This window comes from Macrotis lagotis, chromosome 5, assembly GCF_037893015.1.
Source record: "Macrotis lagotis isolate mMagLag1 chromosome 5, bilby.v1.9.chrom.fasta, whole genome shotgun sequence".
Lineage (NCBI taxonomy): Eukaryota > Metazoa > Chordata > Mammalia > Peramelemorphia > Peramelidae > Macrotis > Macrotis lagotis.
In genome coordinates, this window is record NC_133662.1 from 217,964,331 (window position 1) to 217,980,725 (window position 16,395).

The following is a 16,395-nucleotide window of genomic DNA, read 5'->3' on the forward strand; positions in this document are numbered from 1 at the left end:
ACCACATTGTAAAATCGATGTTTTCTGCCTTCAGGTGTAAGCTAATATTAAATTGTACAATTAATGCCATTACTTGTTTGATAAAGTTAAATAAAATTATTTAATTATGTGCAGAATTCTTATTTTAAATTATTTTTCTGTAAAAAGATTCTAATCGAGTTTTTAGCTTCGGCTTCCCTCCAGATTTTTTAGATTTCAACAAAATTATTAATTATGTTACACATTGTAACAAAATTGATTAGGATGAGTAACCTTTACTTTTATTTCTACCTAATCCTGCTCTATATATTACATGAAGATATTATTGTACTTAAAATTAACAAAGGAGAAACAAATTAAGTTCCTTATCCAGAACTATTTGTAATGCAATCACTTTGGAAATAAATGTATTAGTCTCAAAAACAAAATCAATCTCTGCACCTTAATAAAAATAAAGTGCAATTATAAGTAACCACATTTGTAATTCAGTAATTCAGCAGCTAGAGCATCGGCTTTCAGTCAGTCAGTAACCAGAAGCAGTCCCTGTGTAAATAATCTCACATAATGTAGAACTGGGTGAACTATTCTTGGTTGTTAATATTTTCATTCTGACTTTACTATTACTGTTTATTTTACGCATCAGGAAATTTCTACGGAACTCCCAAGCCTCCAGCAGAACCTAGTCCTTTCCAACCAGATCCAGTTGATCAAGTCCTGTTCGATAATGACTTTGACACAGAATCTCAACGAAAAAGAACCACATCAGTTAGCAAAATGCAGAGAATGGACAGCTCTCTTCCTGAGGAGGAAGAGGAGGAAGACAAGGAGGCAGTTAATGGAAGTGGAAGTACAGGTTTGTAACTACAATCAGTTCCTTTTTAGTATGTAGTTGCCTTCATTGTAGATAAAATAACCAGTTTTTCTCTCAACTCTCTGACTACAGTCAGAATGAATATAAGGAAATAAAGATAACTGGGTTGACCACAGGTGTTTTTTGTAAAGAGAACACAAAATAAAAAAAAAAATAACAGAACAGAACAAACTTCAAGAGATGCCTATTTGGGGCGGCTAGAAGGTGCATTGGATAGAGCACCAGCCCTGGAGTCAAGAGTACCTGAGTTCAAATCCGGCCTCAGACGCTTAATAATTATCTAGCTGTGTGGCCTTGGGCAAGCCACTTAACCCCATTTGCCTTGCAAAATCCTTAAAAAAAAAAAAAAAGGAGAGAGAGAGAGAGAGAGAGAGAGAGAGAGAGATGCCTATTAAAACAAGTAAGCAGATGGGGAAGGGAGATTAGGGGAAAAAAATCTTTTCAAATTTCTCACAGTTTTCAGAGGGCAGTGAACAGGCAACAGTTACCATTCATACTCCATCCTCAGTATTCAATCCCCAAGACTGCCCTAGCTCTTACAGATAAAGCAATCTTGGCACTTCTCATTGTCCACCATTGCTCCTACCTTCAGTGCTTCTCTCATTTATGCATTTTTTTGCAGACTTAGGCAATTTCTCACAGTTTAGACAAGATTTTGGAACTATTGTATAGATTTTTTTGAACTGTATTTACCAAAGCCTCAGCTGTGGTCATCTGCTCCCTCAACTCTTGGAGGAAGAATCCCTTCAAACAGACAATAAATAAGCTATTATGACTATGAGGAACAGCAAAAAAGATAGACTTGGATGAAATGGAGAGTGCTTAAAATGGAATGATGTATTGTAGGGCTAAAAAGCTAAGTTGGAGCCCAACTGAAAAAAGTTTATTTTTTTATTTTATTCCAAAGGTAACAAGAAGCCAGGGGTCAACTAGTTCCTCAAGTAGTGACATGATCAAACCTTCAGTTGAAGAATATCTCTTTGTTAGCTGTGTGAAGAATGTGTTGGAGAAGCAGGAAACTAGAGGCAGGAAAACCCGTTAAATGGCTATCATAGAAATCTAGATCATAAGTGATCAATTAGTGAACAAGCATTGATTAAACAACGCTATTTGCAGTGATTTAATCTTAGGAATACAAAGACAAGATCTCAAGGTGCTCACTTTTTATAAGGATTGGGACCTAAAGTAAAGTATATCTGATCAAAGAGAATGTTTATGAGAGATGCTATACAAGTAAAATTCACAAGATGTTGGAACTAAAGGAATATGGACAGTGAGGAAAAGGGAGAAAATGAAGATGATTCTGAGGTTGCATGAATAGAAGAATCCAGTGCACTTGAGAGAAATAGGGACATTTGGAGGAAGAGACAATGAGTTTGGTTTTTCATATATATATATATATATATATATACATATATATATATATATACACATATATGTATATGCTGATTTTGAGATAAATGAAGGTCCAGTTTAAAATATCCAATACACAGTTGCTGATGTGGAATTAGAACTTGAGGGAAAGAGACACTAGACCTCAATCTATAGATCTGGGAGCTATATGAATAGAAATGATTATTGAAATTACCCAGAAATAAGATAGAGAAGAGAATGACAGCTCTCTCCTTGAGAACTTAGAGATAACCTGAGCAAAGACAGTTTCTGGGCAGCCCAAAAAGAGCCAGACCCAAGGAGAACTTTATGAGGAATCTATTAAGGGAATAAATGATTGCTAATAACCTAGAGCAGTGACTTTGCCCTTTTGGTCACTTGTTCTGATTAAATTTGGGTCTGTCTCCCCAGGAACATTTTTTGTATGAAGGGGAGAGTATGCCCTCATTTGTCAGGGGGAATCTTTCTATAACAACTACCTTGTTATACTTGTTTAATAAAGATTCTTTCTGAAAACTAATTAAATCTGATTGATCAGTGGGGAACCTTACTGGTGGTGACTTTTGAATAATAGTACTTGAAATGCTAGGCCCTAGGATCTGAGGGAGTTGTCACCTACCCTGAGATGCCTGTCCTAATTATTCCTCTATAAGTTTTTGAACTCTAGTCTCTCTTTTGAGATATCTAATTTTAAACATTTTAAATTGAGAGTTCCATAGGAATCTCAACTTCACAAAACCAAATCAAAACTAATTTTATCAAAGACATTCCTCTTATGAACTTCCTTATTTCTGTTGAATATACTTCCATTTTTTCCTTTTTTTTCCAAGTTCACAAATTTAGAACTATCTTGACTTCACATTCTTCCTCCCATTGCCACATCTTCTCATTTTAATTCATGTCCATTCCTTTCTCTACACTCACATTCAGTAGTCTCTTAGTTGTTCTCTCTACCTTAAATTTCTCCCCATCTCAGTCCAATTCTCCACCCAGGTGCCAAAGTGCTCTTCCTAAAACACTAATCTGATGATATCATTCCCTTGCTCAGTAAACTCCACTAGTTCCTCTGAAATCAAATATAAATCCTCTGTTTGACATTTAAAACACCTGGCTACTTTTCCAGCCTTTACACATAACTTCTTTTCATTGTCTTCATGTATATTTTATTTAAAAAGGCCCCTTCATTATTCTAATCTCTGCCTTCAGCCAGGTTCTCACTCCTCATTTTTGTCTCTTAGAATCCCTAATTTTCCTTTAGATTCATTCCAAGTGCCATACCCCACATGAAGCCCACCCTAACCCATCACACTCCCGTTACTAGTGCCTGTCAAAAATGTCCATCTGGGGCGGCTAGGTTGCGCAGTGGATAAAGCACGGGCCCTGGAGTCAGGAGTATCTGGGTTCAAATCTGGTCTCAAACACTTAATAATTACCTAGCTGTGTGGCCTTGGGCAAGCCACTTAACCCAATTTGCCTTGCAAAAACCTAAAAAAAAAATGTCCATCTTTTGTGCAAACTTATGTATATATTGTCTTCCTTGAGAGAATGTAAGCTTCTTGAGGGTAGGGACTCTTACTGCTTTTGTCTTTGTATCTAAATGTTTAGCCTAATGCTTAGCCTAATGTCCTGCATATAAGTACTTAATAAATTCTTCTTTATTTCATGCCTTGATGGTCAAGTTTCTTAACACTTCCTTCCTCAATCTGTCCTTCACAGAGCTTCCAAAGAGATTTTCCTTAAATGAAGATCTGACCAGATCACTTCTTTAATCAGTAAACTTCATTGATTCACCAGTGTCTCTAGGATAAATTGTGTGACTTCTAAAAACCCTTCATAACTTGGCTTCAACCTCTCTTTCTAGCTTCATTGTACATTATTTGCATGCTCAATGATCTAGTCAGTGGACTTTCTCTGTCCTTCATACTCATCACTCCATCTCTCATCTCTGTGCTCTTGCACCATCTCTCTCTCTCTCTCTCAAATTCCTTCCTTCCTCCCTTAATTTCAAGATATATCTTAGGTACCACCTTCTACAACAAGACTTTTTGAATCCCTAAGTGTTAGTGTCCTTTTCTCCTTTATTTAATTATCTTTTATTTTTGTATTTATTTTGAACATATGTGCTCATGTTATCTCCCCCAATAGAAGGTAATGTCCTTGAGAGCAATGGTTAATACAATTTTGCCTTTTACCCCTAACACCTTGAATTGTGCCTGGCACATTTTAAATGCTTGATCAATGCTTGTTGATGGATTATTCATAAATAAGAATATATTGCATATATTGGGGTCTTCAAGTACTAGAACACCTTAAGTCCATTTTATGTTTGGCAAAAGAAAGTAAAATTTTTAAGATGCTTTAAACCCATAGTATTCATTCTAGATCCATTTTTAAAAATCTATACCCAGATGAAATAAAGTGATTAGATTTGGAAAAAAGATATGAGAAATCATCTTTGACAAGTATTGAATGAAATGTGTGAGCATGATAGAAGGAAATTTATAGTTTGAGTGTGTCATTTCATTGTAATGAAGGGGAAAAGAGACTGTTTAAGGCAAAATATTTACTTATCAAGTTTCATGCTGTTCTCCTTTGAACACTTGTAGAAAACAAAGAGAGACATTCAGAGTCTTCTGACTGGATGAAGACAGTTCCCAGTTACAACCAAACAAACAGCTCCATGGACTTTAGAAATTACATGGCAAGAGATGAGAACCTGGAACCTTTGCCTAAGAACTGGGAAATGGCCTACACTGACACAGGGATGATCTACTTCATTGAGTAAGCAAATATTTGTGCCATTTCGAACTTCTCATAATGGTAATTGTCCAAAACCCTTTTTAAAACATACTTTCAATATTATAAATGTTACTAAGGCCCTGTTTATTTTTCCTTTCATAAATTTTTAAAATAAAACCTATAGTTTGATTCCTGAGTTAACTATTTGTTTTTCCCCATGATAAGGAGTTGATGAAATAAATGTCAGGTAATGTCTTTTATACAATGAATGATTGTTTCAGATGTGTCCATCATCATTATCATCATTATGACCCTTGTTTTTATTATCTTAGAAGCTGGGTTTGTTCTCTCCCATAGAGATTACATATGATTTCAAAATCAGAGTGTCAGAAGAGACTCCAGAGGCGATGTAATCTAGCCTGAATCTGACCTAGAATCCCTTACCGGTATCACCAACTATGAGTCTTCTATCCCTCCTTTGAAGACTTGCCTTCCCTAGCAGCTCATTCCACTTGGGGATTATTCTCCTTTTTAGGAGGTTTTTTCCCTTCATTATTCCCCTTCTGTTGGAGTCAGAGAGAAGTCTGCTCTCACTCTCTGCATGGCATAGCCATCATATCTCCTAAGAGACTTCTTTTCTTCAACCAGTCCTCCTAAGGCATTAACTTGAGACCTCACATCATCCTGGTTGCCTGGACACCCTCCATTTCATCGGTGCCTTTTCCTGCAATGTGGTGTACCAAATTAAAACACAATGTTCAAGCATGGTCTGACACAGCAGAGAATACAACAGAACTCTAATCTTCTTTGTTGTGATCACTAGACTTCTTTCTTTACAGCCAAAGATCCCATCTACTTTGGCTGCCACATTATACTTGGTAGTCCACTTGAGCTTGCAATTTACCAAAAACAACACATCTTTCTTATGTGAACTTTTATCCAGTCAGGACTTTCATACCCTGTTTTAAGTTTATAATTATTATAAGTTTTTAATTTATTACTATTATCATATGTTGTATTATTTTAGTCCAGGGATCCTTAATTTTTTTTATGCTATGGACCTCTCTGACAATCTGCTGAAGCCTAAAGATCCTTATTCATAATAATATTTTTAAATGCATAAAATAAAGCATATAAAATTATACTGGAACCTAAATATATTGAAGTACAGATGTGGATTTTTTTAACCATCCTTGTTCATGAACCACAGCTTAAGAAACCCTTCTTTTCTTTCAATTCAATTGAAATTTATTAAATATCTATTATATTCAGGGCACTAATCTCTTTTCATCATGAATGTCATCTACTGTGTTAGATATCCCTCATCTTGTGTCAACTGAAAATTGATTAATATATTATCTAGGTTGTTATCACAGGCAGTTAAAAATAAAAATACTACACTTGATCTTAGCCAAAAGGCTGAGAAGCGATAAAAATAAAAATAGCACTCTGTTAATGTTTGGGTTACTTTTCCCTTCAACCCATCAGTGACCATTCTTTGGGTCCAGTCATACCTCTTCCATCATCTGGTCACCTTCTGACCACAAGAATATCAATGAATAACTTTGCCAAGGTGGATTATTGGTACTCAATATAATGTACCAACCTCTGTATGTACCTATAATCTAGTGGGCCCTTCCTCCATCAGCCATCACAAAAGTGAAATGACTTATCTAGTAAGGATCAAAGTTGAATCTTAAGGTCAGATCTCCCTGATTTCCTTCGGCTTACACATCCTGAATCTTAACAGTCTAGGAATCCTTTCAAAGAAGCAAATGAGGTTGATCTGAATTTGAATGAAAACTTTACCATCTCATGGTACTTATTTACCACTCATGGTACTTATTTTGAATGAAAACTTTACCATCTTTATTATGAACATAGCTTCTTTTCTGGATGGTAACTAACCATTCTTTTAATAATGCATTCTATAATTTTAATCAAAGTCAAACTGACAGACCTAACAGATCATCCTTTTGAAAATCAGAAGTTTTTTTTTTATTTTTCTCTAGTTCTACAACACCTCTTTGACAGTCTTTCTCCTATTTATTTGCTCTTTAGCCCCATTACCAGTGCCTTAGTTCAGTTCCTTGTCTTATATCTCACCTGGGCTATTGTATTAGCCTCCTAAATGAACTCTGGCTCTTAATATCTTTCCTTTCTAGTCCATCTTCCACCATTTCTAAAATAATTTTCCTAAAGCACAAATCAGGCCATGTTATTCTCCAAATCAAAAATCTTCAGTAGATTCCTCTAGAATAAAATAGGAACTTTGCGTGACATTAAAAACCCTTATTCATGTAGTTCTAACCTACCTTTCACAGATTATCTCATATTGTTCTCTTGAAGCAATTCATATTCAATTGAATTGAATTCATTTATGAATCCTGAGCCCAGCAACCCATCCCCTGTTCTCATGCCTTTGTGGGACCAGGCCCCTGAGCCAAGAATATACTCCATTCTCACCTCCCAAGCTACTTTTGAGATTTCGCCCCTGGAATGCCTTTTCTGATGCATTCTTCCTCCCCTTGAAATTATGTAGATAACTATCTTTTTATCTACCACATTTCCTCTGTAGGCTGTTATCTCCTTGAGGGTCATGTCTTCTTCTCTTTGTCCTTGTGTTCACTATTCATAGTACCTTATATTTTGTAAATGCATAATAAATGCCTATTAGATTGGGTTTGAATCACATCTCTGATTCACTAGGTATTGCTACCAACTTTTTTCCCCCTACCTTAGAATGTAGTTCACTTGGGCTTAGCAACTCAGAATTCATCAGAAATAACTAGGCACTTCTTTACTATCTCCTTACTTACTTGAGTTTCCCAGCCATTTTTGTCTATCCTTTCCAATCCAGCCATCATTCTCTTTGTAAGAGACAATGAACAAAGTCACAGAATATGACAGCTGAAAGGGATCTGGTCTAGAAGTCATCTAATCCAATTAGCATTCTGATTAAGAACACACATACACACCACATACCACACATGTACACATATGCACACACAAACATACACACACCTTCACCATACCCATACCCCATTTGGACATTCAGCCTTTGCCAGAAAACCTCTAGTTAGGTTTCTTTTCCAAGACAGCATGTTCCACTTTGAGCTAGCTCTGATTGCTAGAAACACTCCCCATCCCTTTGTACTTTAATAGATGTCTCTGAGATTCCTTCTGATGCTAACAATATATGATCTAGGATCTTTCTAACCTCCTTCCTATGTACTACTTCCATCATTTCCTTCTTCTGTAAAATGAATGTAATATTGTTATGAGGATCAAGTGAGATTTTTGTATGTATTTGCAAACCTCAATACATTGTTCTAGTGTTAACTGTTATTATTCCTTCACTAAAATAGTGCTTACTAAGATTCTCTTTAAGTCCTTCCTTGGCAAAGATGACAGTTTTTCTCAGTTCTGGACTGATCCTTTCCCAACTTTCAGCACTATGTATACATATATATATATATATATATCTGTAATATATAGCATCCACAAAATATTGGGTTTCAGTTTGATTCAACAATTAAATTCCATAAAATTAAATGCCTGTTATGTGGCATTGTTCTAGGCACTGCAAATATGGGCCCAAATTGATAAAGTTCTTCTTAGATACCTCATATGCTGTTAGAACTATTAAAAGAGCATTCAGAGATATATAATAAAAGGCAGTTTGAGGAGAGAGAAAAGTGCACTAAAGACAGGGATGGGAGCAGGGGAGAGATTTGGTTTTCATGGAAGAGAAACCTAAGCTGACTTAGATGATTCCACCTTCTCTCTGTGATCCTCTGTCATTGTCTAATTCATCCCAGCAGAAGCCCTCTTTCCCATTCAATAAAAATTAGAAATGACATTTTTGTTATTCTTTTTGTTTTTCCTTCCAGTTTCAGTTCATTCTGAAGTTTAGCTTTAAACTTGTTCTTACAGGTTCTTTACATGCTTTCTGTCAGTGGTCTTTCACACAGTTTCACTTTTACATAACAGTTTAATTCACATAAAAAAACTTCTCTCACATTGTTGTCTTTAAGTGGGCAAAATAAATTTGACTGTTCCCATTTTCCTGATGAGAAAATGAAGCTTAAAGATATTGCAGGCTGACCTAAATCAGGTACAAGCAATCCCATCTCTGATACTTCATCCCTGAATTACTTCGGACAAGTTGACTACTTCATCTGTAAATGGGAAAGACTGGACAAGATAGACCTTCTGGCCTGTATTGGTGAATAGTTACCATATATATAGACTCACTTAGATGAAGTGCTGGGGGTCAGATCTTATTGTGCGATAAGACAGTAATTATAATGTAATATAAGAAATAATATAAACATAAAGAATGGACTGATTATGATATAAATTTATAAAATATATCCCATTAGTTTTATGACAAATGTTGCTGTCAGTGAACCTGTTTATGGAAATGTTAATTGGGTACCACTTACATTATAATAAACTAAAACAGTTATGTTATTCATACCAAGAAAAAATGTTATATAAATGTTCTTTTAGAAGTTTCATTTTGGACCAGAAATTTTAAATCTTTGCTCAGCTCTACGCTATTTCTTTATTGATATTAATGTTAAAAATCAAATATAAATGTTAATCTCATGAAAGTTCCTTTAGTTAATAAATTGAACATTTTAAAATTATTGTAAAACTTAACCCCTTATAAGTTTTGAATTTTTGATAATTCACATTATATGTGTGATTCTTATTGAATAACAAGTTTGAAACAATTACTTATCCTAGGATTTTTATGCCTTTAGGGCTATAGTGAATTGTATTATGTTTTTGTTCTTACCCAATTTTAGTTATACATAGGGAGATAGAGCAGGGAATGCCTTCTGTTAGTACAAATAGGCAACTGTCTTGAGACTTTTGTCTTTAAGTGACCTGTCCAGTGTCCCACAACCAGTCTGTGTCTGAAGCAGGACTTGAAAAGTTCTTACAAACTCTGAGGCCAGCTTTCTGTTTTCCCAACTATGAAAATAATAGAACCTCAATTTAAAGAATGTTTGAGAATTATGGACTTTTCATGATTTATAGGAAATATCATTCCTCTTTTTATTCTGTTTTCAACAGTCTAGAGCTTTTGAAAAATGATAGCCCATTCACAGAGCCCTTTGTTATTTAAAATCAGTTTTTCAGTAAGATATAACCAAACCATTTTTCTTGAAGCATCTTGCAATTCAAGTCTTCATGGGTGGCTAAAATGTATTTATTTTTAGAAATTCTGTGCTGTACACTAGATCTGTTAGTAAGCTTCTCTTCTGTTTATAGGGATAAGTTAATAAATCCTAGGGGAAAAAAAGAATCTATTATCTCCACAGTGATATGTTGGTTAATGCCCCTGCTATTCAGATGTGAGAATTTTTTTTATAGAAAAATATAATCTACTTATGCAGGACTCAAGTTATAAGCTGCTATGTACTAGGTCAATATTCTAAAAGCTCTTCCCTCTTTGGTGGCATATTTGATTGTTCTTGGCAATTGTTAACATGTTATTTCAAATAGAAAAAGAAACCTCTGCCATTGGAGCACTTTGAAGTTTAGTTTAACAAATGACTTTGTGTCATTTTTCCTTCTAGTAGTCTGCTAGTTTCTAAGCTTCTCAGAGGGGTCATTTTAGAGAAATTTGACTAATTACAGTCTTTCAGTTTCTGAGATATTTTTTCTCTCAGAAGCCTGCAAGGTAGTGCAGAACAATTTTCAAAAACATTATACTTCCTCAGTATCACCCAATTCTGTCCATCTGTAAAGCTTTATTAAGTGCCCAGTAGAATATCCCTTCTCTTTGTATGGCTAAGTAAGTATTAATGACTGACTCAGAGTGCTAGGATATGCCCTGGAGGATTGACTTTCAATAGGAAGACGTAGCTTCTACACATGGAATATCAAATGGGTGTCTACTAGATACCCACAGGGATCCACGCACACAGTAAAGGCAAGGCTTTCAGAAGGAAGTTCAAGCAGCTCAGGAAATCACCTAAGGCCTCATGGAGAAAGCTCTATTTTGCAGAAGCTGGCGATGGGTGTCTGTTGTATTCTCTAAACCCGGTATTTTTTGATATAAGGTTGATATTAATGAGCTTAATGCACATAAAAAAATTGAACTGGGATTTTTTCATAAAATGTTTTTTGGCCCCTAATGTCTTGAGGTAAGTTTAATTAATATTTTGCCTTGCTAAGATATTTTCTTCCATTTTCTTTTTAGTTCTTTATTTTGGGTATTCACATCTGTGACTGTGTCACTGGTTGGCAGTGTGACCATTTTTATTTTAGAAGTAGTATCTAAATGACCTCGCCTGAAGCTTGCTAAATCTGCCCTGTAATCACATTAAATAACCCCACTCTCTACTAGCAACATTGGGGAACTTCTGATGAAAACAGGAAGGTATGTGCATAGACAGCACATGCTTGATTGTTCTATTCTTTTGTTTTCTCTTAAAGTTACAGCACACAGCTAAGCCCATGCTCAGTTTTGTGGAATCCTTTGAATTTTCTAATTTTACTGCATATTAAAGAATGAGCTATATCCTTTTTTCAAAAAAAGATTTATTTTGTAAAATATTTCCCAATCATTTTAAAATTTTTAAAAAATTTTGAGTTTCAAATTCTCTCCTTCCCTCCCACCCTTCCTGTGCCAATATGATATTGATTATACATGTCGTCTTGAAAACATATTTCCATATTAGTTGTTGCAAACAAAAAGAAAAAGAAAGTAAAATAAATATGCTTCAATATGTACTCTCTTAGCCATTCTTTTTTTTTTTAATCTTCTCCCTCCTTCCTCATTCCCTCCTCCTCTCCCCCTCCCTGTCTCTTTCTTTTCTGTAACCTGGGTTCCTAATACTGTTTGTTTAGTGGAACAAGGTACAGTGAGTGCATGGTGATCAGCCTACAAAATAATTTTTATTGGTAACATGTTTACATAATTATACTTTTGAAACCACATTTCTTCAGAAGAGGCACCATGTTCTCAGTCAAACCAAAATGATTAATTTCTTCATATTTGAAGCTGAGGAAATAGAGACAGTGGGATTATTGGATCAGAGGCTTCAAATAGAAGTAGTCTGCAAGAAGGAGACAGGTATTCAGACCTTAGGGCCCATTAGTCACATTATAGTTTTGATTTTGAAACAGTTTTTCTTTCTTTGCTGCTTCTCATTGGGGTCTTTGTTCTACAGCCACAACACTAAGACAACAACCTGGCTAGATCCCCGTCTCTGTAAGAAAGCAAAGGCTCCAGAAGACTGCGAAGATGGAGGTGAGAGAATGCTGAGTTTATTGTGCTAATACTCCTGCCCTGGTGGGTTGGATGTGTAATTATACCCCCCCCCCCCCAGAAACACAAGGGAGGCAAGCATCAACAGTCAGCCAGAGGACTTCACAGGAAGATTTCATAAAAGAACTTTTATTCTTTCTCATGGAATTTGTACAAATGCATTATTTCATTATATGAATAGAAATGTGTCTGGCTATCTTAGACATCTCTAAATCCAAACTTAATAATTGTACATATATATATATATATTCTCTCTGTCTGTCTCTCTGTCTCTCTCTCTCTCTCCCTCTCCCTCTCCCTCTCTTTCCCCCTCCCCTTCCCCCTCCCTCTCCTTCTCCCTCCTCCCACCACTGAGTGCATGTGTGTATCTGTATAAATATATATATACTCTATCCCAAAAAAGTCTTAGTTCTTTTTTTAAGCCTTTAAACCTTAAAAATAGCACAGAGATTTTTAAACTATCTCTCTCCTCCCCTCCCCCCCATACAACTATTTATTTATCTGTAAAAATATGACTTCATCAGTGTGGGTGCTCCTCTAGTGGTACAGGTCTCATTACCCTCCATCCTGTCTTTTCGGGTACTTCTCTTCCATCTATGTCTTTAAATCCTCTATTAAGGATCTGACCATTGTATTAGGAGTCTTCATCTAATGAATTCAGATTCTCCAGGAGAGAAGAGGCTTATTGATTATTAGGACTACACATGAAGAAATACAAACAATTATGTTTGTGTACTTGAGAATTTTGTGATCCTAAACACTTTCATATTGTTTTTTTCTTCTTTTGTCACAACAGAATGGGAACAGCCAGACCAGACCAAGGGTCATTTTGTATTTTTGTCTTTTGTGTGGGCTATTGTATCAGAAAAAAATTCACCAACTCTTCTGTTGATATATAAAAATAAGTGATATTTATTTAGGTTTCAGGTTACAAAGTAATTTACAAATGTGGTCAGATTTGAGTTTCAGAACATACTGGCATAGATAGAACTCATTAGAATAAGAAGTAGATCTTTCCTGACCCCAAGTCCATGCTTTTCTCACTCCATTATTGTAGGTAACTAGATAGTGCAGTGTATAGAGCAACTGGACTAGGAGTCAGAAAGACCTTTATTCAAGGCAAATCATTTAAACTCTATATATGTATCAGTTTCTTCATCTGTAAAATGGAAATGATAATAGCACCAACCTCTAAAAGTTGGTATGAAGATAAAATTATTTTATACTTTTAAAATGTCTTACAAATCTCAAAGTTATTCTCATATAAACCTTGCAGACCTTATTATTTGCAAACTATTATTCCTATATAAATATCTTCATAAATTAGGCATCTGCCAATACTACTAATAGCTAGCATTTTTAGCTTTTTAACATTTGCAGAGGTTTACCTATATCTCAAAGTAGAAATACACTGCTTCTCTTTCTTATCCATCTACTTGTCCCTCAGCTTCTTCCAATCTGATTTTTAGATCTATCATTCCTTATTCTCTCAAAAGTCACAAAACTATTAATAAATGTTAATCAGTTAACATTTATTAAATACTCCACATCCTGTGCTAAGCTCTTTTTCTCCACACCTAATGCAAGCATCCTGTTTCAGGCCCAGACTATTGTAATCACCTTCTAATTGACCTTCCAGCCTCCAGTTCAGCATAGTGCTTGTACTAATGTACTGATTTTTTTCTTTTATTCCTTCATTCTTCAACCATTTTCCATCTCATTCCCCCATAAATATCCTACCACAAAGATGATAGAATTTATTCTACTTAAAAGCCTTCAGTGATTCCCAGTAAAGTTTCAACTATTAACCTTGAGATTCTAGAACCTCTACATTATAGTTTTAGCTTAGCTCGTATCTCATACCTCTCCAAATTTCTTGTTCAACCCAACTATACTAATTTTTTCTAATGTACTCAAATTTCTCATCATGTTTTTCTTGATTCTTCTTTTTCTTTATAACATTTTACTTTATATCATTCTTGTTTTCAATAATATTTGTATTTAAATGAATCTATTAAATTGTAAATTCCTTAAGAAATTTTCTTCTTTTTATCCCTGACTTCTTTATATAGTAGGCTGTGTGTTGAAAGTAGAAATAGGTTGCCCTCATTGGATATCTTCAAACCCCAACCCCACCTCCACATAGGGGTAGAATTTCGATAACCTCTCCCTTGGTCAGATCACATGTGGAGAATTATGTTTAGTTCTGGGTACCATTTTTTGAAGAGGTCATTAAATAAAATTAAAGAAACTGCCTCCAGAGGAGGGCAGTCAAAATAATGAAAAGTCTTGCATTCATGTCATGCAAGAAATATTTGAAAAGAACTAGGAATATTTAGCATGGAAAAGAGAGTAAAGATAGCATGATAACTACTTCCAAGTTTTAGAAATACTGTCATGTTGAAGAGGAATTAGCACTTACATCAGAGATCAGAAGTTGCAGAAGCAAATTTAGGTTTAATTTCAAGAGAGATTTGCTTAATAATTTTGTGTTGTTGTTCAGTCATTACAGTTGTGTCCAACTCTTTGTACCCTTCTTAGGATTTTTCTCGGTAGATACTTATGTAGTTTGCCATTTCCTTCTCCAGCTCATTTTACAGATAAGGAAACTGAGTAGTGACTAAGGCCAAATTTGAATCCAGAAAAATGAGTTTTCCTGTATGACACCAAATAGTGACCCACTTAATAGTAGAATGGACTGCTTTGAAAATAGTGCTTTACCCCTCATTGGAAAACTTCAAGTAAGGACTGAAAGACCATCTCTTCACTATGGTATAGTAGGAATTTCCTTTCAGGTATCAGTTGTAGCTGTTTACCATTGAGTTCCTTCCCAACTCTAAATTCTGTGACACTGAAAAGCAGTCAGGAGAGGCATGACCTCCAAAATGAAAGGACTTGAGAGCAGACCATCAGAGAATGTGCTGGAAGTAAGAGTATATTTACCCTAAAGAAGAAAAGACTTCTGTTCTTTTACTGCTTACCCATATTTTAAGATTATCTAAATCCTATGTGGAGGCAGGTGGGGGGTTGAAGATTTCCAATGAGGGCAGTCTATTTCCACCTTAATTTTTCTTTACATCAAGCTTAAAACTGCCTCCCTAAAAGTTGTGCCCATTATCCTCTTCAAGATTAAGCACAGCCCTCCAACCTCGTTTCCCCACAGCTATCCCCTTTGAATTTCTGAAGCATTTCTCCTCAAACCGTTTGTTTTCCAATCCTCTTGTCATCATCCCCTCCCCCTGGTTTGTCAGTGCCCACCCTCACATGTGACAGTCTGGTTGAGCACCATATTCCTACATGGACTTTCTGTTCTGGACACTTTTTTTGATTTAGACCTGTGATTTCATTTAAGAGTTTCCCAGTAAAGAAAGTCTACTGCTCACCAGATTAGAGTCTTAGGAGTTACCTGGGACTCTGCCTGAGATCAAGTCAAGTTAGTAAACATTTTTCGAGTGCTTATCAGCTACCTGGTACTGGGTACACAAAGGGGCAAGAACTAGCCCTGCCTTCCAGGAGTTCTCGATCTAATGGAATTCTAGGTTTTTTGTTATTCAGTTGTATCTGATTCTTCGTGAATTTAAGGTTTTCTAGAGTGGTTTGCCATTTACTCTCCAGGTCATTTTACAGATGGGGGAACTGAGACAAAAGGTTAGGTAACTTCAGTCACACAACTACTGAATGTCTAAGGTCATGGTTGAACTCAGGTCTTCTGGACTTTAGGACTGGAGCATCTCCAGGCATCCTGATCCATATCTGGACACTGGACCCAGATAGCTCCAATGAGGAGAAGTGTTTTTGTACTGCCTCCCTCACTTAAATCCAATTCACTTGCAAATCATGGCATCTCCTCCCTGAAGTTATTGCCCTCTTCTTTTTCAAGAATGAAGGACAAATAACAACCTAGCACACTGTCCACTGTGCCACCTAGCTGCTTAAATAGGAGCCTAGGGTCATATAACCATTGTGTGTCAGAGGCAGGATTTAAACCCAAAGAGTCCTGACTTCTAAGGCTAGCTCCCTATCCACTAGATCATGTAACCTCTAAATGTCTTTGACCCTGATATTTATTTTCTTATTCCTTGTTTTTTGGGGGTGATAGTTTAAAATTAGATTATATTTTTTA

The 16,395-nt window shown here is 35.7% G+C and overlaps 1 protein-coding gene and 1 pseudogene across 2 annotated transcripts in view; one reads left to right on the forward strand and one right to left on the reverse strand.

The window, feature by feature from the left end:
* MAGI3 (membrane associated guanylate kinase, WW and PDZ domain containing 3) overlaps positions 1-16,395 on the forward strand; it is a 218,311-nt gene that overhangs the window by 133,368 nt on the left and 68,548 nt on the right. For both annotated transcript variants that reach the window (XM_074188464.1, XM_074188465.1), the window contains exons 4-6: positions 623-832; positions 4,849-5,023; positions 12,175-12,254. In XM_074188464.1, coding sequence (XP_074044565.1) covers positions 623-832; positions 4,849-5,023; positions 12,175-12,254 — 465 coding nt within the window. The remainder of the gene's footprint in view (positions 1-622; positions 833-4,848; positions 5,024-12,174; positions 12,255-16,395) is intronic.
* LOC141490340 (U2 spliceosomal RNA) lies at positions 6,292-6,412 on the reverse strand (annotated as a pseudogene).